The sequence below is a fragment of the Cricetulus griseus genome, chromosome 6 (assembly GCF_003668045.3).
Source record: "Cricetulus griseus strain 17A/GY chromosome 6, alternate assembly CriGri-PICRH-1.0, whole genome shotgun sequence".
Taxonomy (NCBI): domain Eukaryota; kingdom Metazoa; phylum Chordata; class Mammalia; order Rodentia; family Cricetidae; genus Cricetulus; species Cricetulus griseus.
In genome coordinates, this window is record NC_048599.1 from 28,007,145 (window position 1) to 28,029,684 (window position 22,540).

The 22,540-nt window shown below is 51.4% G+C and overlaps 1 protein-coding gene across 4 annotated transcripts; it reads right to left on the reverse strand.

The window, feature by feature from the left end:
- Positions 1 to 626: 626 nt before the first annotated feature.
- Slc52a3 (solute carrier family 52 member 3) lies at positions 627 to 13,477 on the reverse strand. Of its 4 annotated transcripts, none has more exons than XM_027421526.2 (5): positions 13,329 to 13,477; positions 5,171 to 5,809; positions 3,801 to 4,288; positions 1,943 to 2,066; positions 627 to 1,600 (listed from the first exon to the last, which is right to left on the reverse strand). In XM_027421526.2, the coding sequence occupies exons 2-5, from the start codon at positions 5,735 to 5,737 to the stop codon at positions 1,388 to 1,390; spliced, it is 1,392 nt and encodes a 463-aa protein (XP_027277327.1). In that variant the 5' UTR covers positions 5,738 to 5,809; positions 13,329 to 13,477; the 3' UTR covers positions 627 to 1,387. The 4 variants fall into 4 exon arrangements, with proteins under 4 accessions (XP_027277327.1, XP_027277324.1, XP_027277326.1 ...); XM_027421523.2 differs by lacking the exon at positions 13,329 to 13,477 and adding an exon at positions 10,162 to 10,284; XM_027421525.2 differs by lacking the exon at positions 13,329 to 13,477 and adding an exon at positions 7,109 to 7,240.
- Between the last annotated feature and the right edge of the window lie 9,063 nt (positions 13,478 to 22,540).

The window sequence follows — 22,540 nt, forward strand, 5'->3', positions numbered from 1 at the left end:
AAGTCTTTGTATTTCCTGCCATTTTTGGAAGGGTGAACAGGAAGTAATGAAAAGTGTGTGTGTGTGTGTGTGTGTGTGTGTGTGTGTGTGTGTGTGTGTTTGTGCATACTGTTTTGTTTTGTTGAGACAGATCTCACTATTTAGCCCTTCCTGGCTTGAAGACTAGGGTGGCCTTGAAGTCACAGAGATCTGGGGACCTCTGCCTCCCAAGTGCTGGGATTAAAGGTGGGTGTCACCAAGCCTGGCTGGATTTCTTGATCTCTTGATTCTGCTGCTTCAGCTTCCATAGTGGTGGGATTCCAGGCCGCACCACCCACCAGGCTCCACCTATGCCCAAGTACACATGGAGAGAGCAACTGGATGAGCACCATTTAAATATTTGACTTTCATTGTGGGACTTAGCCTTAGATGGCTGAGCCATCTCTCCAACCCTACTTTAAGAGTAAAGAGGAATGCAGGGTGGCACCAGCAGAAATGACGATCTGATCTGACGATTGAGAAAAGTGAGCTGGCACCAGTCCTCTCTTTGCCCTTGCTTCTGTGGTTCTCAGCCTTGACTGAAAACCGATTACAATTAGACTGATACAGTGTAGCTGTCACAGGACTTCTTGTGTGGACACTGCCCCTAGTGTAAAAGTGTAGAAAGTTTAATTCTTATAAAAAGGAACAAAATACAAAAACTGAACAATAATTACAGACAAAACCCCTCCTGCCTGAGACCCCCTTCTTAAATCTAAGGTCCTCACTGTCCATCCTGGTGGGGTTCGCTGTCAGAGGCAGGGCTTCCCTCAACTTTTCTCAGGGTCTCACCATCCTGGGGGACAGGGAAGGCAGAGGGCTGGGCTGGGACCAAGGGCCAAGATGCTTGTGGTTTCTGCAGAGGTACTTTTCTTGGGACACAGAAAAGAGATGGAGGCAGGGGACCTCCCAAGTCCTCTCACTACTTCCAGCTGTTAAGAAGGGTGTCCTTGCAGGAGAGAGTTCAGGAGAGCAGGCTAGATGCCTGAGCCTAGGAGCTAAAGGCTGCTTACCACAGTCCCCTTAATGAGGAGTCAAGAGACTTCCCCAGGTTCCCACAGCAGGCAACAGGCAGCTTAATCTCCCAGCCTCTCCCCTAATGTCCTTGGGCTGCCTCCAGCTGAATGCTACAAACCAGATCTCTCAGAAGTCAAAGAACAAAGTCTGCAACTGGGGCTCCTAATACAGGGCACAGTGCTGGGGGAGGGCTGTGCTTTGCAACTCCAGGTGGGGAGGAGGGCTTTTGGGTTAAAAAGCTCAGACCCAGATCTATAACCACACGGAGAAGGGGCTGGGAGTCGTTAGCCTTTGCCTCTCTGGGTTCTGGTTTTCCACCTCAGCGACGGTGTCTTGTGGTGGCCAAGTGAGGCTAGACAGAACAGTCCAGGCTGCAGTAGTCCGCAGATGAGAAGAGCCGCAGCACGTTAACCAGTGGGAACATGAGCAGGGCGCCAATCAGCGAGCCCAGCTGCACCGCTGCCCCACACCACAAGAGGGCACTGCGGCTCCGGTCACGCAAGATCACACCCAGCATCACCTTGACATAGCTGAGACAGGCTGCAAACAGCACCCAGGAAAGCACCTGCCGGGACAAGGCCACCAGGGGAGATGCAGAAGGAAGAGAACTCAAGGGCGTGCCCTAGGGCAGAGTAAACCCCTGACTACAAGGAGGTCCTACGGAGGTGACCCTGAAGGGCTACGGGGCCACAGGAGCTATTCCTCCAGAGTAAAAGGAAGCCCAGGTGTCTCTCTCTCCCCCAAATGATCAAGTCAGGGCATATATGGGAGAGGTAGCATTCATGACCACCTCACCTCCCTGAGTCCCCGCTTTTATGAGAACCACTAAGAAGGCTTAGGCTAACAGAAAGGGCTGTCCCTGGGGTCGCCCCAGTCTTGAGAAGTGAGAGTGGGAGGGCACACTTACGATGAGGACTTCTCCACCCCAGTGACCCTGCAGGATGGGGCAGGGGCTCATGGCAGCCATGGCCATATTGTAGGCCCCAAAGCTGGTTCCCAACACTGTGAGCAACCCCAGGAACAACAGCGACCTGTGGAGGAGTGGAGAAGGGCATTAGAGGAGTTGAGAAGCCTGATGTCTATCCCCTTCACCCAGGCCTCAAGGAGTAGCCTTCAGGGCTGGGTTACAACTTCACAGGAAACAATTACTTAGGTTAAGGGGGACCCCGAGAGTCAAGGTACCTAATATGTTCATACCAGATCACAGTTCAGCCACCCAAACTTGAGACTGGTCCCTGACTCATCTTCGACCTAGCCTTGCCTGCACAATGGGAGTGTGGTAGGCAGAGGTGCCCTGGAGGAGTGGATGGAGCACAGGTGCTTGGCGGCCTCCCAACTGTGGGCATTGTGTTGGCTATCATTTCTTCATGATACCAGCTCCTTGCCAGGGAGCCACCAGAAGGGGCTTTGATCTATGCAGGGCCTTCAGGACGTGATATGCTTTCTCCAGGACCTTCCCTTCTCTCAGGGAGGCCTGCCATCTGCCTGGGGGGTGAGGGCACAGGTCAGTCATGAGCCCTGGAGGTGACTTCCCAGAATCCATCAGAATCTGGCTGGCAGCTGAGGACACTGCTTTGCTTGGATAAGGCTCAGAAAAATGGCAACACCGTCCCCTGGCCCATGAATGAGCGATTGACCAGATGAAGAAACTGCCATCTGCAGCTTTTACTTCCTGTACTGGCTGGTTTTGTGTATCAACTTGACACAAACGAGAGTCATCAGAGGAAGGGGCCTCAGCTGAGGAAATGCCTCCATGATGTCCAGCTGTAAGGCATTTTCTCAATTAGTGATCAATGGGGGAGGGCCCAGCCCACTGTGGGTGGTACCATCCCTGGGCTACTGGTCTTGGGTTCTATAAGAAAGCAGGCTGAGCAAGCCAGGGGAAGCCAGCCAGTAAGCAGCAACTCTCTGCATCAGCTCCTGCCTCTGGGATCCTGCCCTGTTTGAGTTCTTATTCTGACTTCCTCCAATGATTAACTATGATCTGGAAGTGTAAGCCAAATAAACCTTTTCCTCCCCAACTTGCTTTTTGGTCATGGTGTTTCATCACAGCAATAAAATCCTAACCGAGACATTTATCCTATGACTGTAACCTGAGACCGCGCCCCTGAAACATGAGATCTGGGCAATGCAGTAAGTAGGTGACTCCATCAGTGTGAGCACAACCCACCCGATCCCAGCTTTTCTTTCTTTCTTTCTTTCTTTCTTTCTTTCTTTCTTTCTTTCTTTCTTTCTTTTCTTTTCTTTTTTTTTTTTTTTTCTCATTGCCATCACCTCAGTCAGGTTTCCAGGATGAAGCTCATATTTTTAGGCCAGGGCCCAGCCCATTCTGGTAGCCTGCATTACATCTTTGCCTGGCTATCCCAGAAGTGCAACTTGGTGGAGCTGGCTGGGTCAGAGGCAGGAGGGCAAGGCTGAACAAGGCCAGCTTCATCCCTCTCTCTAGGTCTCAGTGTTTTATGTGTCCACCTCAGTAGTCAACCGTCACTCCTCTTGGACTGGTGGCTCTGCTGTTGAGACATTGGAAGTGCCAGGCACTGACAGAGAGCAACCTATATCACAACCTATAGCCATCATAGGAGGAAGTACTGTCACTCCAGTTTTTCAGATAGGTACCCTGGAGGCACAGAGGTCAAGCTATCCCATGCCTCTGGGAGACCACACACCAACCACCTCACACATCACTCAGTAGGTGGGGCTTGGCACTTGGGGTTCTGAAACGGAGTGATCTCCACTCTCAGAGTTCCCTGGGTCAGGTAGAGTACCTGTTAGGCAGGAAGATGGGGAGGAAACAGGCAAGAGGGCTGGCCACGGAGCTGAGGGTTGCAGACAGGTGGTAGGCAACAGGCCCATAAGGCAGACAGGAGTAGGTTTGCACCGAAGGCAGCACACCGTTGGTGAGTGCGTTGACAAAGGCCACCACGGAGTAGATGAAGGTCAGCTGGGCTGGGCGGAGTGAGGCTACACTGACTTCCACTGACCCCTTGCCTGGGCTGGTTACAGGGGCACCCAGTGAGCTGGCGTCCTCTGCGTCTCGTGGCCTGATGGAGTGCAGGGTGACCTGGGAGTGGAGAAGGTCCTCTATGGAGCCTTGCCGTCCCCAGGGCTGCCGCTGCAGGATGAAAAAGGCGACCAGACAGCAGCCCATCAGGAAGGATAGCAGGAGGAAGAAGAGAAGTGGTGAGAAGCGTGGGGCCAGGTAGCGACTCTCCAGGTGCCAGGTGAGGGGCGACTGGGAAGGACTGTGGGCTGTCTGCGGAGACACAAAGCTGCAGTTAGCTATGTCACTGTGGGAGGCTGAGATGCCAGACACACTTATTACATCAGATTCCCAGATAAAAATTTGAGTTTGGGGGAGTCTTGACCTTAGATTCTCATTTCCTTGGTCTCCATGATTTTATTTGGAGGCTCAAGATAACCCCTGATCTAACTAAAAGACCAGAATATGTCACCCTAAGAGAGACTTCCTTAGTACTGGTTACTCTAAACTGGTTGAGTTGGGACAGACAAGGGTCATAGCTCCCCAAGGTCTGCTGGAGAGGGGTGTGGACATTTTCAGGACTGAGATATACAACATTTATCACTTGTGAGATTCCATCTGAGTTTATGACAGGCCACCTTTGCTCATCAGTTATCTCTTCTTCCTCCCAGAGTACATCTCCATACCCTGATGAGCCCCACGCCCCTGTCCCTTTCTCCTGTTTGGGAAGGCTTAAACTCCTATTACCTGGCTGGTCTTTGAATCTCAAACTTACATGGCCCTCCAACACACACACCCACCTAAAATGGTCTCCCTGCTGTCCAGCTGCTACCTCACACACTTTAGTTTGTAGCCCTGAGCTGATAAGATGGCTCAGCAGGCGAAGGCACTGGCCATGCAAGACTGAAAACCGTGTTCCATCCCTAGAGCCCTTGTAAAGGTGGGAAGAGGGAACTGACTCTATGAAGCTGTCCTCTGACTTCCACCCTAGTACGGTGGCATGTGATCCTATGCACATGTGTCAGAATATACATAAATAAATAAAATAATGAGTAGTCCTGTTGAAGAAACAATGAAAATAAAGGAAGCAAAATTTCCCCTCCCTACACTGTGGACCAAGCACAGTGCAACATGGCTCTGAGTCCCACTAGGTACCTGGGTGATGTGGCTCTCCACTGTGGTCACAGGGCTCAAGGTGGTGCCTGGCGTCTCTGTGGCATTGATACAGGTGGTGATACCTGAGCCTTGGGCAAGAGCCACCAGTGCGGGCACGAGGCCACTGAGCCCCTCCCCTATAAAGAAGGTGGTAAGATAGTACGTAGGCAGCTGGCTCATAAACGGCAAGAAGGTGACAGAGGAGGTGCAGTCCACCAGGGCCAGGAAGAAGGTGAGGACGATGAAGGCCACACTATGGTGTCCGCCCTGTATCCAGGAAGTCGTGTTCCACAATAAGGCCAAGAGGACGCAGGCAGCCGTGCCTATGCACAGGATAAGGAAGATCACCGGTACCTCAGACAGGCAGCCAGGTTGGAAGCGATGCAACAGGGTCACTAGAAGGGGGCCTATGTTGGCCAGCTGGATGACCACAGTGAGGTAGGAGGGCAGGTACCAGCCCTCGGGCAACTCAGTCACCAGCAGGGGCAGCTCCACCCAGAGCCCGTTGATAGCCACCCAGGAGCCCATGCCAAAGATGCAGACCAGCAGGTGTGTCAGGAGGGCCATTGTGGGCAGCCTGAGCCAGATGCTGTCCTATCCTCCAGGTCAGGCTGCAAAAGGGCTGGTGGAGAAGGACACCTGGTGAGACAGTTCAAGTTCATCATCAATAAGCGGGCTTTCTATCAGCAGAAAACATAGATGCGTTTGTTCACAGGTAACCTTCAACCGGGCCACGTTTTCCTCAGCAGGACGCAGAAAGTTTGATATATTTAACTTCACACACGTTAAAAACACACAAATGTGCCAGGCGTTGGTGGCACACGCCTTTAATCCCAGCAGTCGGGAGGCAGACGAAGGCGGATCTCTGTGAGTTCAAGGCCAGCCTGGTCTACAGAGTGAGTGCCAGGATAGGCTCAAAAGCTACACAGAGAAACCCTGTTTTGAAAAAACAAAACAAACCAAAACAAAAAACCAAAACAACACCACCAAACCCAAACAAACGAACAAACAAACAAAAACCCCCACACAAATGCAATAAACACAAACAGGCAAACAAAATGCTCCTGCAAAAAAAAAAAAAATTACCAACAGCAAGGTCAAAAGACAAATGGCAACCTGGAGGAGAGATATGGGCAAAACAGACAAAAGGCTTGTTTCTTTAACACATAAAAGAGTTTTTATGAACCAAGAATGAAAATTCAAGAGAGGAATCTGCCAAGGATATAAACAGTTTAGAGGGAAAACATACAGACTGGGCTTGACCCGTGGATGGGAAAACAACTCCGGGATGCCATTTCCATAGGTTAATTTCACGTGAGTTGAAAAGTTAGCAGATGTGACATTTTAGACAATCATAGTCAAGGAAGTTTACTCAGCCCACACTGGTGTCCTTGATAAGCAGGACAGAGTCCCCAGCCTAAGGCTACCCAGCCAGCAAGTGGCATGGCCTTTGTGAGAGCTGAATCAGCCTAGCCAGCTCCTTGAATAGATGAAGAGGGGGAACCCCTTTCCCTTCACCATATGCCCTTGAACTGGTCCCATGCCAGCACTTACCCAGCTGGGTTGTCACAAGCAGACTCCAAGCCTTATTTTTCCTTTTTATTTATTTAGGATTTTTTGACTTTGAGAAAAAAAAAATCTGACTGTTTAACCCAGGCTAGCTTAGAACTCTAGATCTAGATCTTCCTGCTTTTGCCTCAGGGGTATCTGTCACTACACTCATGAATCCCTCTAGCAGTTTATATAGAATTGTTCTAGAGCTTTCTGGTACCCCAGCCTCACCCAGGAATCTTTGATGCTCTGACAGCCCTTTCTCCTGGTCCCTACACAGGAAATGGATCTAAGAACAAGAAATGACTTGAGAGATGGGAGAAGAGTGGGAGATGAGACCTGGGCCTTAACTATAAAAACACTGTCTTGTTCTTACCCAGGGCCCACCTGGTTGTGCCAGAGGACCTGGCAGCTTCCAAGCCGCACTTGCTCCCCAGCCCAGCCTTCAAAGCGCTGTGCTGGCCTCCAGCTTGCTTCTCCACCCAAATTCCTGCAAGATCCTGCCCCAGGAAGCCTTCCCATTGCCCTTGCTGGGCCAATTCTCCAGGGGGCGCAGGAGGACATGAAGCCCAATTCTGCTGAATCTTCCTGACGCAGCAAACGATAAAAGGAACAGAGTCAGTCGGTAATTAAAGGAGGCACTCTCCTTTTCCAGGGCTGTCACGTGAGAGTGCCTGCCTGGGGAGGTTTGTGGAGAGACAAGTGGGGCTCCATTAGGGTCTGCACCCCAGTTTCCCATTTCTGTTCAGCCTATTTCTCTAGCTCCAAAGACCCTGTAAGAAGCAAGTACCGATGGCTGACAGCCAGGGGATGTTCCAGGCAGAGGGAACAACATACACGAACGTCAGACTGTTTCTCTTGGAGCAGTGAATGTTCCGAGTATGGCAGGGTCGTGTTTAAAAGATGAACATGAGATGAGGGTGTAGCTCAGGCATAGTTCGCTTGCCCCCCGCCCCCATCCTGGATTTCAAACCTGGGACACATATATGCCAGGCAAGAGCTCTATCACTAAGCTATACCCAGCCTCTTGCCTTTACTTTTAATTTTGAAACAGGGTCTCACTGAGTTCCCAGGCTGGCTGTGATCTCACTCTGTAGCCCAGACAGGTCTTAACCTTGGGATGCCTCTGCCTCAGCCTCCCTGGAAGCTGGGACTATATATAGGTCTGCCTGTCTTCCGTGGCCCTGTGGCTCTTGTTCACTCATGTGTGTAACCTGCCTTTACGGGGTGCCTACACCCAGCTGAACAATTGTCCTTTGCTCTCAGGAATGTGAATAAATCTGTCACCAAGAAAGCCAGAAAATCAAAATACAGAGCTGTCCAGGCAGCAGTGAGTACCAGAGCCAAGAGGAGCTGGGAGTGGGGGTGGGGGTGGGAGTGTGAGAGTGAGAGGGGTCTGGGGGGAAGAGGGTCCAGGGTGGAGCTGGCCAGCCAGTACAAAGGCCCTCTCCATGCTCAAAGATCTGCCTTGGAACCAGCGTGGCTGCGGCTATAAGATTAAGGGCATCAGAGAAGCAGAGGGGAAGTCACCAGGGCCTTCAAGGACATTGTGGATATCTCCTCAGGGCCCGCAATCCCTCTAGGTGGAGGAAGACCAATCCTGACTGACTGTGGTGAGGCGAGCGATGGGGAACCACGAAGTAAGCAGGGCAGAGCCACACCATATGTCGGAACACTGACATGGCTACTTGCTGTCCACCTGAACTAAACCCCTCACCTCCTCTGCAGCCTCTCATCAGTCCTGGCTTCACACCATTTCACAGGGGGAAAAACTGAGGCCCAGAAATGAAAAAGGAGTGGCCAGAGTCACACAGTTGGTCAGGGTGTATAGGACTGTGGAACAGGCCCCAGGAAGAGTAAGAAGAGGTGGCCTGACATTTCAGGCTCTGGGGCCAGGAAATAGGGAGTGAGGAAGGGCTGAGGGGACCAGAGACACAGGCCTTAAGACAGAGCTGCTTCCTGGGTGCTAGGGTCCCCTCATGGGGTGCAGAAGCCCAGAGATCAGATCAAGTCTCTGACTGAGATGAGGTCTAGAAATAAATGGGGTGACTAGAGACATAAGAGGGTGACTTCAGGCCAGGGTCTTTTGAATCTCTGTCTCGCTCTCTCTTGTGTGTGTGTGTGTGTGTGTGTGTGTGTGTGTGTTTTGCAGGGGTGAACCAGGGTCTTGTGCATGCTAGGCGAGCACATACCACCTTCTTTGTTACTTGTACATCAAACACTGAATGTCAGAGGTCCCACACCCCCATTGTGTGGCACCTCCTCTCCCGAGTGGCCTGACCTTGCTCCTGGACTGTTACAATTTCCTGGCTTCTGTGCAAAGCCTCACATCTCAGGATCCTCAGAAACCAGCCAGTCATGGAGCCTATCTGTGCCTATCAGTCAGGATAGAGTTTTCCCACGGGAACTGGGGTATCTGTGGGGAGGTATTCTCTCCTACATGGAGGCAGCATCTGGCTTGCAAGACACTGGGCCACCCTACACCCTGGCGCCATGGTTGGATGCTCACACTGCATAGATAGGCTGGCAGTTGGTAGGCACTGAGTAGAGAGAGCTGGGGCTGGACTGCTGGCGGCCCTGGGGACTGACTGGGTAGGACCTGCCTGGCTTTGGGTAGGCAGAGCAGAGGACCAGAAAGCCAACCTAGGGAAGGGAGTGGAATATTGAACAGGGTGTGAGGAGCTATTGATGGTGGACAAGGCGTTGGGGCCCAGAGAACCAACAGTTAAAGATACAGGAGTAGACAAGAGAAGCTAAGAGGTCAAGAGGAGGCACAGGTTCAGGGGCAGCTGCTGGGTGGCCAGAAACCTGGGCCCTCTCACACCCAAGTGGGACAGGAATTTTCTCCTATGGCCTCCAACTCATACCAGCTCAGGTTCCCCTTTGCAAAGACTTAGTTGGGCAACCACACACCCAGCAAACATGTAGTGGCGGTGGCATCCTGCCCATTCCCATCTCAGAGAGAGCTGTCTGTCATCCAGGCCTGTGCACCCTGGCCGTATGACCTCGGGTCACTTGCTCACTTTCTTTGAGCTTCCTGGGATTCCACCTGTGAAAGGACCTGGGTATTCCATGGCTTGGTAGCCCAGGTCTCAAGGAGGGAGGAGGTCTCATGGCTCCCTTCCTTCCTCTCCTCCCTGCGGGCCAGGAGGGGCATCCGGCCTCTCACACCAGTCGAACTTTGGAGGAGAGCCATCCCCAGACTGGTGGGACCTCGTGCGCCCGGGCCAGGCTGCTGAGGCTCGGGCCGATGGATACAGGTGCTGCGCAGCAGCATCGCGGCCAAGCAGGCCGGGGCTGGGAGCATGTAGGAGGCTCAGAGTCCGCAGCTGCTCCGCCTATCCCTGCCGCCCTCCTGGAGGGAACTAGGGTAAAGGTCACAGGCCACCCACTGTCCCCAGACGGACGCCCCCCTCCGCTCGTGCTCCACCGCCACTCACCCAGGGAGGGTCGCGCAGGGTCTGCTTGCGCCGCGGCTTCTGGCGTCTGTGGCGGCACCTGTTTGTCTCCGCCCCGTGGCGGGAAGGTGGGCGGGACCGAGGGGATGGCCCTGCAACAGTACTCTGGAGCCACTACCAACGGCCCCCACCCCGTGGGACCAGAGCCTTCTGCGTCCCGCCTGCTGGCTCCTGCGGCTTGTTCCCTCCACGAACAATCCAAGGTGGGTAGGGTTTCTCGCGGCGGGACATAAACTAGCCATTGCTCCTCACTTTTCTGCCTTTGGGAATCTGCTACAGGAGTCCTCTGTACAGATGAGGAAACCGAGGCCCAGAGAAGTGGGGTTTGAGTGGGGCTTGAGCCACACTGCTCCCGGTGACCCCCAAGCCTCTGGGGGCTGACCAACAGTAACTTAAGCCCAAGGGGCAGGCGATGCTCTGTTCCTAGATTTCACAGATAGGAAAATAGACTCAGGGAAGGAATATGCTTGTATCAGGGAAGATGTAACAGGAAGCTCGGGCTAGGACTAGAGCCAGAATCACAGGGGTGATCCACACACCGGAAAAATGTGTCAAACAGGTCCAGGAACCCAGCCTCTTTTTGGGTGGCCTCCAGTGAATAATCCGGTTCTTTCTGAACTGCCTGCCACCGTTAAGGAGACCTGGGGGCCCCACCCTCACTCAGCAGGCAGTGCACTCTGAGGCCCAGGAAAACACGACCCAAAGTGTACCCCGAATATGGCAACAGGTCTCCTGTTCCTGTCCCCACCCCACCCCAAGCAGACATCCTTAGATCTTTGGTACAGTTTGAGCTGGTCTTTCTCAGGCCTACAGGAGCAGACTGGGGCGCTGGCCTTTGGTGGTAGAATACACATCTACCCGTGAAGGCAGGTTCAAGGGACCCACAGTGTATCTGCAGCTGTAGAGGGCTGTACAGGCAGTGATCAGGGCTCTATCTCCACGATAAGACAATCTTTACTCAGGTGAGATGCCTCCCTCTCCCCCATAACTTGGGGTACCACTACTGCTTCCCAAGACCTTTCTGTCATGAAGGATACTGAACTAGCTCCCGTTACTGACCCTTCTTCAAGCCTCAGATTTTGTGGTACTTTGGGCTGGAATTTCTCCTATTGGTGTGTCTCCTGCTCATATAGCCAGCAGTGCATGTGAAGAGCTTGGAAGACAGAGGCAGGACACATCCTTCCTTCTGAACCAAGGCCAAATTGGCCTTGGAGACACAGGCTTGGCTCTGAAAAGGTAGCCACCCTAGCGGAGATGTTGGTTCTGCACCTGTCCTCCCAGGTCCAGCAGGGTTCCCTCCATCCCAAATACCCTCCTTGCTGTGGTCCAGCCTGTGACCAGCCTCTCACAGGTGCTCCACATGGTGTCACTATTCTAATTAACCAGTTATCAACCCTTGGAGACTCCCTGCTGCTCACTCAGCCCTCACAAACCAATCATTTCCCAACGGGGACCATATGCTTCAACACCTTATTGCTCTCTCACCAGTTGCCCTGGCTATTTTCAGAAGTGTGTATGTACCTCTGAGCCACCATAGTCCGTCCAATCCTTTAAATGAATTTACCCTTTCTGCCCATCACTTCCTGATTCGATCCTATCTTATTGCCAAGCACGAATGCCAAATGTCACCTCCTCTGAAGAACTCTGTCTTCTCTGTAACAATCCATCTGCACAGGCTGTGAGAATATAACTCACTGTTCACTGCGCACATGAACAGACCCCAGCCTGTGCGTCTGCCCTGACTCTTGTGCTCTGTAGAAAGTCCTTTAGCTTTTGTTGTTTAATATCCTTTAATTTTGGATAGTTCCCCCCCCTATACCCTACATTCTTCAGAGATGGGAAGGGATCCAAGGTTTAGGTAGGGACTTTGCCATTGAGCCATGTCTCTGAGTCCTTTGAGAAACTTAAAGTTTACAGAAAGTTTACAGTTTATTTGCACAGACTGGGGTGGGAAGTGGGGACACAACTCACACAGTCTGTTTAATCCTTTTTGTTTGTTTTTGAAACAGACATATACCCCAGGCAGGCCTAAAACTCCACATCTATTCAAAGATGGCCCTGAACTTCTGGTCCTCCTGCCTCTACCCCCTAAAGCCTAGGATTACACCACTCCTAGATTTATGCCGTGTTGGGGGTCCAACCCAGGACTTTGTGCACGCTAAGCAAGTGATGTACCAATTGGGCTACATCCCCAACAACTCCTAAGTTAATGTCAGAGACCTCTAAAGCCGGGCAGTAGTGGCACACGCCTTTAATCCCATCACTCCGGAGATAGAGGCAAGCAGATCCCTGAGTTCAAGGCCAGCCTAGTGTACAAAGCAAATTCCAGGACAGTCAGGACTACATAGAAAAAAACCTGTCTCGAAAAACCAAAAAAAAAAAAATCCAAAACCTGGCGACATCTCTATTCACTACATCGACGCCTTCTTTTAGGGGCTTCATTGTCAACTGCATTTAAACGCTAGCTGTAAGCCTGGCACCGTGGGAAGGACTTAGGATGTACAAGTGAACAGGGTTCAAAGTTCTGGCCCTTGGCAAACCGACCTTCTAGTAGAGATGAATGAACCGGCAGCTTACTCCGCACCTTAGAATGTGGCTGTGAGGGGCGAGGCGGGTGGGCGGGGCGTCCGAGGTGGTGGGCGGGGCGTCCTCTGGGAGGACAGTGGCTGGCAAGACTCGGGCTCGCCGGGGTGGGGAAGGGCTCCAGTGTGCAGCCCAACTCGCTCCGGATCCCTTTTCGCCCCGCCCATTGGGGGAGGGCTCATTATTTGACACTGTCGTGACAGCAAAATTGGAGCGGTCACACGGGCCTGTGACCTCAGCTCTCGGGAAGTTGCAGCAGAACCGCGAGTTCAAGGCCAGAGTGCACCGCGGAACAAGACCCTTCTGTCACGGTCTGAAAACAAAACTAAAGAGCCGTCGAGATGGCTAATCGGGTAAAGGCGCTCGCGCCCAAGCCTGCTGACCCGAGTTCGATCGCTGGGACCCGTGGGATGGAAGGAGAAAACCGATTCCCGCAAGTTGTCCTCTGACCTTCACACACCGGTGTTGCTTGTCTCCCCCAGACACCCGCAAATAAATATAATAGAAAAAAAAAAAAACCTGGTTCATTAAAAAACACAAAAGGACAACTCATTCATAACTGGTACCTGCAGCCGTGTCGAGCCTCGGGAAACTCGAGGTGGCGCTCCCGTTCCTTGGGGAGCCTCAAAAGCAGAGACCAGCCTGCTCGCATCTGCCCAGGACGCACAAGAGGGTTTCCGTGGCGCCACAGCGCGGCTTCCTGACCGCACCCTCGGGGAGGCAGGTTCGGCGCGAAGGCGCCGCTGCAGTGCATGCGAGCGGCCGCCAGGGGGCGCAAGAGCCTGCGTCTTACCGAAGGGCCTTGGCGTTTCACAGCTAAGGGCTCTGCACCCCACCCACCCGACTCCCCTGCAGCACTGCAGGGTGCTGCAGGTAGGAGGACCTTAAGCTAGTGTGAGAAAAGAAAAGAAAAAGAGGAGGAGGAGGAGGAAGAGGAGGGGGAGGAGGAGGGGAGGAGGGGGAGAGGAAGGGGGTTGGAGGGGGGAGGAGGAGGAGAGGTGGAAAGCACAAAGCGCGTGTGGACAAAGCTCTGTGAGAGCAAAGGCCTAGAGAAGGGCTCTAGAGACACCTCCAGGCCAGCCAAGGACCCATTTGCTCCCTTGCAGGGCGGCGGCACCCCATAGTCTTTGTCAAAAGCACCTAACACCCAAGAATGCAGCTCAAGAGCCCAGAACAGCACGGGGGGCCGGGGTTGAGCAATAGATACACACCGCGTCCGTCACTTTATTCTTTTGAAAACAGTCCTTAGGGATGCATGTGAGTAACTTAGCACGTGAAACCCATGAGAAACAATTCAGAAGACCGACAGTGGAGTTGGGGCGTGTGGGCAAGGGGGCGGAAACGGGGGGGAAGACGGATCAAAGGGAACTTTAGCTTTAACTGATATGTTTTAACCATCTGTGAATCTGTAAGCTTGTTAATTGTTTAACCTAAAATTATAACCGTCGTCCCGGCCCCCGCCCCCGCCAGGGTTTCTCCATAGTAGCCCTGGCTGGGTGGCTTCGAACTCACAGAGATCCACATGCCTCTGCCTCCCTAGTGCTGGAATTAAAGCAGTGAGTCATCACCGGCTGGCTATAAAACACTTTTTAAAGAAAAAAAAAGTAACAAAAATATCGGGTGCTGACTTATGCTAGCTCACACTAGCTTTGGGGCCCCACCTACAGCACCCTGGCGTGGTGGGAGGGAGCCCTAAATTGTGAAATTCAAGTGAAGTGACAGCTCCCTCTGGTCTTGTGTGAAAACCCTGCAGCCCCGAGGCTAAATGTGGCAGAGGATAGCTATCAACCCCGCCCAACACAAAACTGTAAGCTTATTTCCATGATGAGATTTTAATTTTTTTGGTAACTCTATTGCATAATTCTCTAGCATGAACTTTGTAGATGACAACATCATGTCTTAATGTCAAAAAGTTGGACACTCCTGGTTTAGGCATGCCAGGGGTTGGAGGTGGAGGGAATCCCACACATACAGATCATAGATAAGGGGCTACTTACTGTCCAACCAAGCCTGAGGAACGAGGTGGGGCAGAGAGCTCACTCCGGGTGTGCAGGCAGGGATGGAAACCTGTGCACACCTCTGCCGCCCAATAAGAGGCTGGACTGTGGGAATAACCTTCCCTCTGCTAGTCACCACTCACAGGGTAGGGCTGATGTGGGGTAATACATGGCGGGGTAGCACTAGGTAGTATCCGGGGTGGATGCTGTGCGTCACCGGAGCCAGGGGGAGATCAAGAGCAAACCTCACCTTGACAGCTTGTGCAGGAATTTGAGGGCTTTCCGTTTCAAGAAGTCGCCACCAGGCGGCGCCATCTGGAGGACGTGAACTGCCTTGGAGCTGGATGATGGGCGCTGTCTTCCTCTCTGAATTTCACTGTGTTCCCGGCAGGGCTCCCAAATGGACCTATGATCTTCCCTATGGACTGCGTGTCTAGAGATCCCGTGGCTCCTAGGATTCCGGCGTTCACAAACCTCCACAGTCACCACTCACTCAGTCTCTTTCATGGCCCGCCTGAACTGTCGCGACTCTCCTTTCACTGTTCTGCCCTCTCCCGCTTCTCTTCATACTCAGCCCTAGCAAGGCGTTTGCCTGTCCTTTCTCTGCACAATACCTCAACACCCTATTGGTAGGACTCACCTGTCCCCAGGAAGCTTCCTTCCCCTCTCTGCCTTGGGCTCCACTCCAACTCCTTAATAGTCTCCTTGCAGTTTGTACGCTGTGACAGACTTATTCCCTGCCTCCAGATCTTTGTCCTCAAGGCAGCTACATGGCTCCTTCTCCAGTGTATTCAGGTCTGTTATCACTCTTTTTTGTTTATTTGTTGTTTGTTTTGTGACAGGGTAGTCCTGGCTGTCCTGGAACTCACTCTGTAGACCAGGGTGGCCTTGAACTTAGAGATCCACCTGCCTGCCTCTGCCTCCAGAGTGCTGGGATTAAAGGTGTGTGCCACCACTGCCCAGTTTCTCTGCCCACTCTTGCCTCCAGAAGTGACTGCTTCACTAAAATGATGACCACCTGGTCGGGATGCTCTGGAATTTTGCACAGTGCCTTACGGTGCATCGAATGTTCATTTACGCATCTTGTTTGGGCTCTGTATCCCTGTCGGTGCTGGGGAGACAGTTAGGGACCGTGTTTGTTCTGCTCACCGCTGAAGCCCTAGCACCCAGCTCATGCCTGGCAGTCAACAGTACCAAGTGTAGTAGTCATTCTAGCTTGTCATTCTAGCACCTGGGAGGAAGACGCAAGAGGGTGAGTTCAAGGCTGGCTTGTGCTACATAGCAAGACTTTATCTCCAGAAAACATGGGTGAGGCGTATAACTCAGTAGCAGAGCGTCTGTCCCGAATGTGTTTGGCTCTGGGCTGTATCTGAGGCACAAGAAGACACCCACAGCCCAAATGCATCAGAAGGAACTGCACATAACAGATGTTTAATGACTGGATCTGGGGTGAAGGAGAGGAAAGGGTAGTTGGGGTTCCTACCTGAGCTGGGCAGAGGGCCACAGCTAAGGAGAAGCCTAGCCTGCTGGTACCACAGCCATCCAAGGCCTTGGACTGTCCCTCACGCCTGCATGTGCCCTGCCTCACGACCTTTTCTGTGTCCTGGCCATCTTCAGTCTGCCCTGTGTAAGAGCCTAGAGTAGCCCAGACAGTGAGAAGGGGAGAGGGGAGGCTTCGGGACAGCCTGGATCTCAGAGTCTGCGCCAATCAAAGGAGGAGGCAGAAATATCAGCCTGGCTCTGATCCCAAGGGTGGAGTGGGTGGAGAGAGAAGAAAGCTGAGCCTGCAGCTCTTCCCCGGCCCACAGCAACAGGGCTTGGTCTCCAGGGCCTGTGAGCAGCCGAGCTGGGGCCTTTTGCTTGCTCAGTCTCATGTGTGGGGAGGGACAGTCCGGAGCGAGACCCTTGAGAGTCACTCAGAGCACCAGATGCCACTGCCAGGGCAGAGAAATAGGGGTCCCAGGGGAAGGAGCAACAGGCAGGGAGGGATCCCCCCCACCCCCGCCCCCAGGGCTGCAACATCATGGAGGCAGGGCTGGAGTATTTGTGCAGAAAGCTCAGTCTCCTGTTCCCAAGCCCCATCTTTACAGAACCGGGGTGGTGTAAATCAGAGTGCTTAGTGCATGTTTGAATCCTGTCAGGCCCGCAGGACACCGGTCACATTAAGAACCATGTGTCCATCACCACGGCTTCCATCGGCACCTGCTGTTTATCTGTGCTGTTACTTCCTGAAGTTCTTTCTGCAAGTTGGTGGTGTTGGGACGGTTCCTCACCAGACACCTCAGTCTGCAGCTTTGAAACCATTGCCTTGAACAGCAAGGGACACAGCTGATCCCCTGTTGTCCCTCAAGTGTGATTTCTAGTTGACAAGGGATTTCCTGTAACAGTGAACTTGACACAGCGCACCCTATGGATGGAGCCCGCTCTGATGCTCACAGGGAGATGAGGTCAGCGTGGAAACCTTAAACACTGTAGGAAGGATACCTTTAAACCCACATCATAGGATTTCAAAGTGCCCCAGCAAGGAGTCCCTTGCTCTGAGGTGAGGAGGTGGCCCCTGCCCTAGGGAAAGAGATGATTATGGCTCTGAGAGTCTTCCTGGGAATGCCCTGCAGTCCTCCTGGAGGCCATGGTAGTCTGGAGGGTGTAGGTCTTTCCATGTTCTGGTTTTGTTCAGAAGAGGGAGAAATCATAGCTCAGGACAGGTCCCTAGGTTTCTACCTGACCCCTCCCACTTCTCCAGGCTTCTCAGGATGCCCACCTCCTCCAGAGCCAAAGCCTTCTGTGCTCACTGTGTCCTCCTGGTCCAGGCAAGCACCCCCTTACCTTGGGTGTGGACAGACATCTGAGGCACGGCAGCTAAGGGTGACAAGAACAGTTAATCCCAGCACAACAGGAGCACACACATTTGTTGAAGGAGCAAATGATGGCGTGTGCATCTCGCCTTTTCTGTGGACACATCTGCTTCCCTGGCATTTGGGATGGGTGTTTGACCTTTGCCTTCTCCAGCACCTGTTACTTCTCTTATGGATATTTGTGGAGTACCTACTATGTGCTGGGCTGTATTATAGGCAGGGAGGGGCAAGCCAGACCCTTGCCAGAGGAACTTACATGGGGTACAGGAGATAAGAAGACCACAGGTGTTATCCGAGTCCTGGAGGAGGCACTGGACTCTGAAGCGTGTTAGGGACTTCATGGCCAGCTGCTGAAGTGGAAGTGAAAGAGAGGCTGGAGCGAGCCTCAGGAGCCAGGGGTTTAGGGCTGGGAGGAGCAGATGATGAAAAAGAGCCTGCCTGTGCTGGAGGCTAAGAGGAGGGGGCTGGAGCCAGGCCCTGCGTGGCAGTGTCCAGGCAGGACGTGGAGGGCTGAGGTGTCAGCAGGTGTCTGGACCCCATGGGCTGCCAGCCTGAGGCAGCATGCGGGATCCAGGCTCACTGGGGTCTGATTAGCATGTGTCACAAAGGGTGGTTCAAGTTGAAAGGCCTGAGCTTTGTCTGGGATCCAAGGTCTCCGGTGTCAGGCTTTTGCAAAGGTTCTGTCCCTGGGCCATGAACTTCTGATGGGGAAGGGGCTGCTATCCCCATTGCTTTTGTTTCTCCCTCCTGACCCTGCCATCTGGGGTTAGGGAGGGGCCTAAAGGACAAAGTTGTTTTCTTTCATGAGACATTTGCAGGCTGGGGACACCCTTCCTTCCTAGCCCTCTTCCTTTGCAAAATCCCATCTGTCAGGGTAGCCTCTGACCTCCAGCTTTTCCCCTGGTGTGGGCAGAGGAGGGGGGGGAGGGGAGAGCCTTCCCCCACAACCCTAGGGGAGACACAGCCTCTCCTTGTAGCCCATGCCATCTGTCCCCTCCTGCTTTGGCCACCTGCTCTATGTATCAAGGCAGGGACACCTCCCTCTACCTTAGTTTCCCCATGTGTTGGGTCTGGCTTTCCCAGATGTGAGTGGCGTGTGATTACCATACCTTGTGAATTAAGGTTTGTTTGTGGAGCTTTGCGCTGTGTTACTCAAGTAGATTTACTTTAAATAATTATGGGAGCTCTGAAAAATGCACAAATAAATATCAGCTGCCACAATTTAAAAATACAGGAATGGGCTGGTGAAGCAGGCCAGGTGGCAGAGCTGTCCTAGCATGTCCTGGGTTCTATACCCCCAGCACCACACAAAACTGGGTGTGCTGGACAGTTTTATGTCAACTTGATATAAGCTAAAGACATCTGAAAGGAGAAAGCCTCCATTGAGAAAATGCCTCTGTAAGATTGGGTTGTCAGCAAGCCTGTAGGGAATTTTCTTAATTTTTTGATCAATGGGGAGAGCCCAGCACATAGTGGGTGGTGCCATCCCTGGGCTGGTGGTCCTGGGTTCTTTAAGAAAGCAGGCTGAGCAAGCCATGGAGAGCAAGCCAGTGAGTAGGACTCCCCCATGGCCTCTGCATCAGCTCCTGCCTCTAGGTTCCTGCCTTGTTTGAGTTCCTGTTCTGACTTCCTTCAGTAATGACTATAAAGTTTATATGTAAGCCAAATGAACCCTTTCCTCCTCAAGTAGCTTTGGCCATTGTGTTTGATCACAGCAATCGCAGCCCTAACTAAGACAGGTGGCTCTAGATTTTGGACAGTCTCCAAAACTCATCCAGGAACACTGAAAAGACAGTGAGTTTTATTTGCATGTACAATTCACCATAAAAATACATTTTTAAAAAGAAACAAATAAAGCCACCCTCAGTCAACAGTGACATCTAAAACGCAGCTCTTCTCTGGCACTCGTCACAGTTCAGTCTTAAGAACTCCCAAGCCAGTGACTGCTGCATGGACAGATTGAGTCTTTCATCCTTGCAGAATGTTCTGGAGAGGCCTTGTCTGATGCCTAGAGCTTAAAAATGCACACCCTTCCCTCACCTGTCTTGGGGACTTGCTGTATCTGATTAAAATGTCCTCTGTTCGTGTCTTCATCTCTTCCTCCTCTCACCTTCCTTAGTGTGGGTTGGTGACTGTAGGGCCATTTCAGCTGTCACCTGGTACTTGGACAGGGCAGGGGTGGTCTCAGGGGCAGAACCAGAGACCAAAAGAAAGGGTAAGGGGCCTTGGATAAAAGGCCTGCAGGAGGCAAGGATAGCAATTGGGGGAGGTGGGAAGGACCTGGGGTCTGAATCCCCCAAGCTCCATCTCCTCAGGCCACAGAAGAAGAAATAACTACATTCTAATAGTGTAGGTTTAACTTTGTAGTCAGCCAAAGACTGGTGTGATCCCAGACTCAGGTCGGGTGGTTAAGACATCTATCTGCACTCATCATCATGGATTTACCTTTTAGCTACTGTCAGCTTTGGGCCATGAAGACATCCAGCTAGTGAGTTTATTGTTTACCCTTTAACTGTCTGGCCACTTTAGGACCACAGGCTGCTCTTCTGCTTTTATTTTTAACTTAGCTGTGACCAGCAGTTGGAGGACTGTTCCCTGAACTGTTAGCGCTTGAGGGCTGGTGAGGTGGCTCAGTTGGTAAAGTTCTTTTGAACAAGCATGATGACCTGAGTTCGATTCTAAGCACCCTCATAAACAAAGATCCTGTCTCAAAAAAACAAAGTGGATGGAGCTTGAGGATTAACAGAGGTTGATCTCTGGAACTTTCTTATTTCTTTATTTTGGTTTTTTTCATAAAATATCCAGGAAAGAAATGTTTAAGTATTTATAAATAGATAATACATTTTAAAGGCACAACACTCAAATGATACTGATGAATAATCGTCACGATGAACTTGAATGAATGTACACTCACTGTGGGCTGATTGGCAGTACAGAGGGGCTCTGTTTGCAGGGACAAATGAAATGAGCATATATTTTGATTTCAGAAAGTGCTGACCCTGGAGGGATTTGAGTTTTAGTCAGGTGACTTCTTTATTTTCTTAAAATAGAATTTTGTCTTATTTAATCTTTTTTTTTTTTTATAGAAGAGACAGCACATTTTGTTTGTATTTCCTCCTTGTTTACACTTGTATTCTCCTCTTCCAATTCAGTCATCATTGCCTAGCCTTCCAGTTCTGAATTACCAGCAACATTTTTTTGATACCATACAGGAGCTTTGCCAAATACAGCTGTTTTCAATTAGCCTTTGGATTAATCCTCACAACACCCAGATGCAATCAAGGGAGGCAAGAAACCTCATCCCATAAGATCAGAAACAGGGTCATTTACTTCTGAGGTTTTAGCTAGCTGTGATTAGACGGACCTTGAAGTGCCTTTGTGATTGTGCCATCAGGAGCCGTATCATTAAGGATGAAAGGGCAGTGCCGGCCCCTATCAATTCATAGACGCCTCCTTTTTCTGCTAACACCCTGTCCAAGGCCAGCCTGTTTTCCCATGCCATTCTACTAGCTGCATCCAATCAGTCATTTATACCCTTGATAGAGTCCCTACGATAATTTACAAATCCTTGTTGGTTATAGTATATGTAAGAACATCTAGTCTATATATTTTTTTCAATCTACATTTTAGTTTATGTGCTCAGAATAGCACTGACTCAAATCCTGCTATTTGGTTCCTTGCCTTAAACTCATCAGAACACTCTAATGGAGTGTCCAGTGGCACCATTCTGGAGTCAAAGGCACCCCTTTCCAATGAGACAATATGCAATAGTAAAGGTGCTAGCCGATTGGACCAAAGCACAGGTCCCACTCCAATTGGCTGGAGAAATTTCCACTATTGGTCCCATTGAATGTCACCAGGCTGCTTCCCTGGTAACACAGGCTAGCACATGTCACATCCTCAGAGGAACAGAGGCCCTAATGTTCTGACACTTTTCTTGAGAACTCTAGTTTCTTCCCTCGACTTTCCAGCAGGAGGTGTGACTGGTTCCTAACAGAGGATGTCAGATGATCCGCAGGTTTCTGCCTCAGTGCCTAGTTAGCCAGGAACAGAGAGGAGGAGGAGGACTTACAAGATTGATTTTCCCAGGCTATCTCATTCTGAAGAGAAAGGTCATGTATCCTATCCCTAGGGCCACTGAAGTCCATTTGAGTGGAACAGAACCACCCAAGTTTCTGGCCCTTTGCTGGGCAGGTGTAACACTTATTTAATTTATTGACAAAATATTCAACTCACTCCAGCCCTTCGTTCACTCTCCCCTGACCCCCATTCTAACCTCTATTGTCCACTCTAGGAATCTCTGACTTTCCAGGTTCTGCAGGGTGTGACCAGATCAAATGGTTAGTGGAAAGATGATTTTACTTACATCAACCAGTAAGTTTCCAATGATCTTTCCTCATAATTAAAAGGCTAAAGCCAGTTCTTTCTTAATTTTAATTTCAAAAAGCTTCCTTGTGGTGGGATCGACCAGTTTCCCTGGGCACCATTGCCAACTGCCTTCTTTACTTAGGGGTAGTATGTCCAAATTCTCTCAGCCAATCCAGACTTCTGTTTCTCTAGTTGACGTCACCTGAAAGGGCCCAACCCTCCCAGGCCAGTTCCAAGTATTGCTTTCTAGATTTTTATCCTTGTCCAGTCCTCAGGCTGGAAAGGATGGCCTGGACATTTGAGTGGTGGGCTCAGGATAAGGCAGTCTTGTCATCTAAGAGAAAGCAAAGTGGAGGACAGGCTCAGCACACAGTTTCTGAGAAACTGACTTTCAGTTTCCCTGTGGGAAGTTCTTTCCCAGGAGTGGCAATCCATACAGCCTAAGGGACGGTCCTAGGTCCTTCTGAGGGATGTGTGGATTCTAAGCAAAAACCATAGGCAAACTCTTGGCCCAAGGCACCGAGACTCTAAAATTAACCTAGTAGTTTGTCATTTAAG